The sequence below is a fragment of the Gossypium raimondii genome, chromosome 2, assembly GCF_025698545.1.
Source record: "Gossypium raimondii isolate GPD5lz chromosome 2, ASM2569854v1, whole genome shotgun sequence".
Lineage (NCBI taxonomy): Eukaryota > Viridiplantae > Streptophyta > Magnoliopsida > Malvales > Malvaceae > Gossypium > Gossypium raimondii.
Window position 1 is genome coordinate 34,893,008 of NC_068566.1, and position 5,503 is coordinate 34,898,510.

At 35.6% G+C, this 5,503-nt stretch overlaps 1 protein-coding gene across 1 annotated transcript; it reads right to left on the minus strand.

The window, feature by feature from the left end:
- Positions 1–1,055: 1,055 nt before the first annotated feature.
- Positions 1,056–2,091, minus strand: LOC128034107 (protein MAIN-LIKE 1-like). Its single transcript, XM_052622852.1, has 3 exons — positions 1,845–2,091; positions 1,682–1,766; positions 1,056–1,571 (listed from the first exon to the last, which is right to left on the minus strand). The coding sequence occupies exons 1-3, from the start codon at positions 1,976–1,978 to the stop codon at positions 1,056–1,058; spliced, it is 735 nt and encodes a 244-aa protein (XP_052478812.1). The 5' UTR covers positions 1,979–2,091.
- Between the last annotated feature and the right edge of the window lie 3,412 nt (positions 2,092–5,503).

Below are 5,503 nucleotides of genomic sequence, written 5' to 3' on the forward strand. Positions count from 1 at the left end.
TTAGGGTTTTAATTAAATTAGGTTAGGGTTAGGGTTTTAATTAAATTAGGTTAGGCGGTGGGTTTTAATTAAATTAGGTTAGGGTTTAGGGTTTTTAATTAAATTAGGTTAGGGTTACGGTTTTTAATTAAATTAGGTTAGGGTTAGGGTTTTTAATTAAATTAGGTTAGGGCAGTGGGTTTTTAATTAAATTAGGTTAGGGTTAGGGTTTTTAATTAAATTAGGTTAGGGTTAGGGTTTTTAATTAAATTAGGTTAGGCGGTGGGTTTTAATTAAATTAGGTTAGGTTAGGGTTTTAATTAAATTAGGTTAGGGTTTTTAATTAAATTAGGTTTTATTACATCAAATAGAACTTCTATTTTATTATATCAAATAATATCAAAATAACTCGAAAAAATTTCTATGCCTAGTATATCAAATAAACTTCTATTTTATTACATCAAATAATATCAAAATAACTCGAAAAAATTTCTATGCGTATTACATCAAATAAACTTCTATTTTATTACATCAAATAATAATTTTAAATACGGCAATCAATGTCTATGCCCGGGGGATTCGATTCCACATGGCGGCCGTCGACGATTACGCGCTGGATTCCTCCTTCCTCTAGATTCCAGCGGCGATTGTTCTTCCTCCGGTGGTGATTGTGGTTCTTCCGGTTCGGCATCTGGTTGTCGGATTTGGGATGATGATCCACCTTCAAAGAATAGTGTATGTGGAGGTGTTTGCATCAGGAACGGCGACGGTGTTTGAAAGCCATACATTGGTGGCGATTGGCAAAAAGGAGAGCTCCCCGACGGCCCCCCTTGCGATCCCTCCTACGCCGCTGGCCTAGATATTGGCGGTCCACTCGGCATAACAGGAAATGGAGCTGAACCGGGCATTTGGCTCCAACCTGCCATAGGATTTAGAAAAGGATACATGTAAGGGTTGGGGTACATATAAGGGCTAGGAAACACACCTGGCATCATAGGGAAAGGTGGTTGCGTGGGTATCATCTGTTGAATTGCTGCGTCAGGTGACTGCGTCGGTGCTCTCGCTGGGGACGGTGATTACATGGCCGCTGATGATGAACCGGGTGACTGTCTGGGCCTCGTTGAGGGGCTGCCTTCGTAGTCTTGTCGTCTTGGATTTAGAGGCCCGCGCCTTTCCTTTCCGACACGTATTTGCCGCTGCCTCTCCTCTGGCGTAAGTAAATACGGCTTGCCATGGATCCTAAACCATGGCATGTATTCTAGAACGCACGCTAACTCCGGAATGATGATTTGTTCCCGAATAGGTAGATATTCATACCGATTTTCCCACATTTCCGTTGACTCGGACCAATATCTAGGCCAATCCGTACCTAATAGCCGAAGGTCGATTTTGTGGTGATCGTCAAACACCTCAGGGTCCGCAGGAATCGGTTGTCTACATCCAATCTTTCGTAGCACTCTGTCTGTCTGGTGGGGCTCCACGGTTGCATAGTTTATCAACACCACTTTCGCGTGCCAAGCGTTTGGATTTTGTAAAAACTCTTCCGGGATTACTGCCCGAATTGCCGGATCCTCGTATGGTGTCCATTGAAACTATATGAACATGATAGAAATATTAGTTATATACATAATACTAAATACTAAATACTAAATATCAATCGACTAGCAAATGTATGGAAATATCTATTTGCAATAATACTTACTTCTGCTTCCGACCGTTGCTCCAATAGAAGCCGTATATCTTCAAGTTCAGACGGTAATCCACGATAACTTGCCGGATGGTTCCACCTAATTAAATAAATTTTTAGAATACTTTTATTTTTAAAAAATCTACATAATAATTCCAAAATGTAATATAAAATTTACCTTGTTACGAGTGGGAATGTATATGGGTGGTTCACTCGAAGACGTAGAAATGGAAAGCGAAACCGTGCCCATGATTGCAGTAGTGACAGGCAACCTCCGATGTTTGCTCTCCTCGGTCGCGTCGCCCCGCACATCTCCCGATACAATGTATCCAAGACGGCAGAGCCCCAACTAAATTCAACGGCTCCTCTAAAATCAACGAGTTTTAGCAGCCACCTTAGATGTACACGGCTCCGTGACGTGTCGGGCATCAGATAACCTCCAATTATTTGAAGAATGTATGATCCAGCATATCGGATTCTTTCAATTTCGGTTGAATTTTCATTCGGATCGGGGAATGTGGCACGTAACTAGCCCATCTCGACCTTACCTCCATCCATTTTATCCGGAATAACGCCCAAAAGCTCGTAGCACACCGCCTCCCAATTGCTAGATTGGGCAGACCCAGTGACTGGGTGCCCGTCCACCGGCAATCCCAATTGCAGATGGACATCTTCTAGAGTGATAGTGCACTCTCCACATGGAAGATGGAATGTGTGCGTCTCGGGTCTCCACCTCTCGATCAACGCACTGATCAATTTCGGGTCCAACTTACATCCCCAGCCTACCGTCGCCACGTGCCAAAAACCCGCTTCCCGCAGGTAGTTCTCTACTAACGGTGATGGAGGAGCATGCATATTCCGGATATTGCATTCCAATAACCGATCTTCAGACTTTTATAACAAATAATAAATTAATAATTATCTAAAAATACATAAATAAAAAAATCTTAAATAATATTTAAAAATTAAATTTAATACTTACCATTTTCATTTGCTCCACCGATATGTGATTCCTATCAAGACGAATCAATGATCCGGCCATTGATGAAAATATAAAAAAAAATTAAAATTATTTTAAAAAAAATATAAAAAATATAAAATTATTTTTAAAAATGAAATTGAGGGGAAATTGAAATTAAATATGGATTTGAGAGAATTTTGGAAGGAAATTGAGAGGAAATTGAAATTAAATATGGGTTTGAGAGAATTTTGGAAGGAAATTTGGAAGGAAATTGAGAGGATTAGAGAGGAAATATTAGATAGGATTTGTTTGTGAAAAAAAAAGGGGTGGGGTATTTATAGTTTTTTTTTACCGTTGGGGGGGAGCAACGGTCAAATTTTTGACCATTGGGGCACTGTTCACGCGCGGAGAACATCGCGTCCATGTTAGCAGGTCGCGCTGACGTGGACGCGATGTCCTGACACGTACCCTGACATCGCGCTAACGTGGACGGGATTTCCCGGAAAATGGACCATTCCGGTAAATAATTAAAAAATCGGCCCATTTCGGTAAATTTTGAAAAAAAACGGCTTTTATTGGTAATTTCCCCGTGTTTTGTGTTTATGAGTGGCGATGGTGAAGAAATTTTAGCAAAAGATGGCATTTTTTTATTATGATGCTAAAATTGGCAATGTATACAAGAATAATTTTAATGTACTTAATGATATAACCCATTTGAATGTGAGGGATTTCTCCGAGAAACATGAAGAAAGAATTGAAGCTAAAAAATAGAAAATTTTGAAATTATCTCGAATTTTTGTTAGTTGTTTTTATATTTAAGTATTTTTTCTTTTTTTTTAAGGTGGGTTTTGATGGGCGGTGGGGTACGGTGTGGTGCATTTAGCTTATTTTTTGTCTCATGCTACAATATCGCTATAGTTTCTAATTTCACCGTCACCATTGTTTTTGCACTAATAGCAGGTAAACGTACCACTCATCCAAACCCACCCTTAAAAAATAGTTCTATATTTTTTTATGACTATTTGCAATACTTCTTATGGCATGTTTTATTTGTTTTAATGAACAATATAGACATTTATCATAACTTCATTAAACTCAAGATCAATGGAAACAAGTGTCTTACAAAAGTGCTACAATTACATACTATGCTTAAAAATAAAAATAAAATATTTTTCTCATTTGAGAATAAGTTATACCTATGTTGGTGCCATATAGGATAGTTCAAAACTTATCGAATGCTTCAAAAGAGATATGATATTATTATCTAAAGGGATACAATTTGTCTTTGATTATACTTTATTTTTATTATGTCTATAATAAATTTATTGAGTTTCAAAGATATCCATCTTAATGGATATCATATTGAGACAATGAATAAGAAAAATTATATATTCCTATGTATCACAACTGTTAAATCTTAAAAGAAATGTGTTTTGTTAGGAAGACTACCTACTTTTTTTTACCAAGTTTATACTATGCACGAATTAGTGCAATTGAGACACATGTTACTACAAATTAGAAGTTTGTAGAATCACATACTTTTACTATTTGGAATGGATGGTTAGGTCATCTTGGATCTACTATGATACAAAGAATAATCAAGAATTCAACTGAAAACCTATAAACCCTATGCCTAATTTAGAAGACAAGCATATACAGAGCATCACATTAGTCATTGAAGTGACCCAAACGATCAATTGGATATTCAAGATAGGGTTCAAAATAACTAAATAAGTAATAATCATGCAATTTATTATACAAGCATTAGTGTACCATTATAAATGAAAATCGAGCTCAACTATGCCCTATTATGAAGTTTTCGAGTCAAATGCAGTCAAATAGGAATCAAGGTCTCAATACTTAGGCCAAAGTTTCGAAACAATATCTGATGTCTCGAGAATTATAACCCCTTGAACCAATTTTTTTGTTATTGACTTGCATGTCTCGAGATAATGAGACCATGTCTTGAGACTTGACCCTCCACATCTCAAGCTGAGCATGTTATTTCTTGAGCCATGTAACCAAAAATGTATGTTCAAGAAAATATGTTCTATCTATCTTGAGACAAAAGCCTAAAAATGCGCACACAAAAAATTGACATTTTAAGGCATGTAATAATGCCTAAAATACCACCTAAACATATTAAACACTGAACTAATACAATATCAACAAGTTATACATATTAAATCAAATCCATAACATATTAAACCACACTTAGAAACATACTAAATCAAAATTTAGAACAAGTAAAATGGAAGAGTCATATTCCCATATGCATGACATCAACCCTCATTTAGTCAATTGAAAAATGGCTCCATAAATGCTCCAAAAATATTTAAGAATATGTCAAAATATCAAATGACCAAACCATAATGTTGTCAACAAATCATAAAGATAAACTTAAATACCTAATACATGCTATAACTATTCAAAATTAAAAAAATTATTACAACTCAATTAGTTCTAAGACCTCTTAAAAATAATGTTGCATGACTATATAAATTATCTTTGAATAATTTGTAATTTGCCCATTGAATAAAATCTATTCATTGAACTTTCTTCAAAGTAAACTAAACATTACAATATATATCAATTACAACATATCGAACTCATTTAACATAATGAAATATCATTTAGAGCATCATACATGACAAATGTACATAAATAGAGCTACACTACAATTATATGCTATCACACATTTAGTCTCATCATACAACATAGACAAAACATAATCATATAATACTAAAATCTCAATTTGAATGAAATTAACAATATCTCATCTACACTTATGATTTTGTCCAGTTGTAAGATACCATTATCTGAACTTATATGTTGTAACAAAAATGGGCATTGTAACACCCCAAAGTTTTAAAATT

Excerpts from the sequence above, each read along its gene's own strand:
- LOC128034107 (XM_052622852.1), bottom strand. The coding sequence starts at position 1,978 with ATGTGCGGGGCGACGCGACCGAGGAGAGCAAACATCGGAGGTTGCCTG. Across the intron at positions 1,767-1,844 it reads ACATTCCCACTCGTAACAAG|GTGGAACCATCCGGCAAGTT; the intron begins GTAAATTTTATA and ends TTATTTAATTAG. Across the intron at positions 1,572-1,681 it reads AGCAACGGTCGGAAGCAGAA|TTTCAATGGACACCATACGA; the intron begins GTAAGTATTATT and ends ATGTTCATATAG.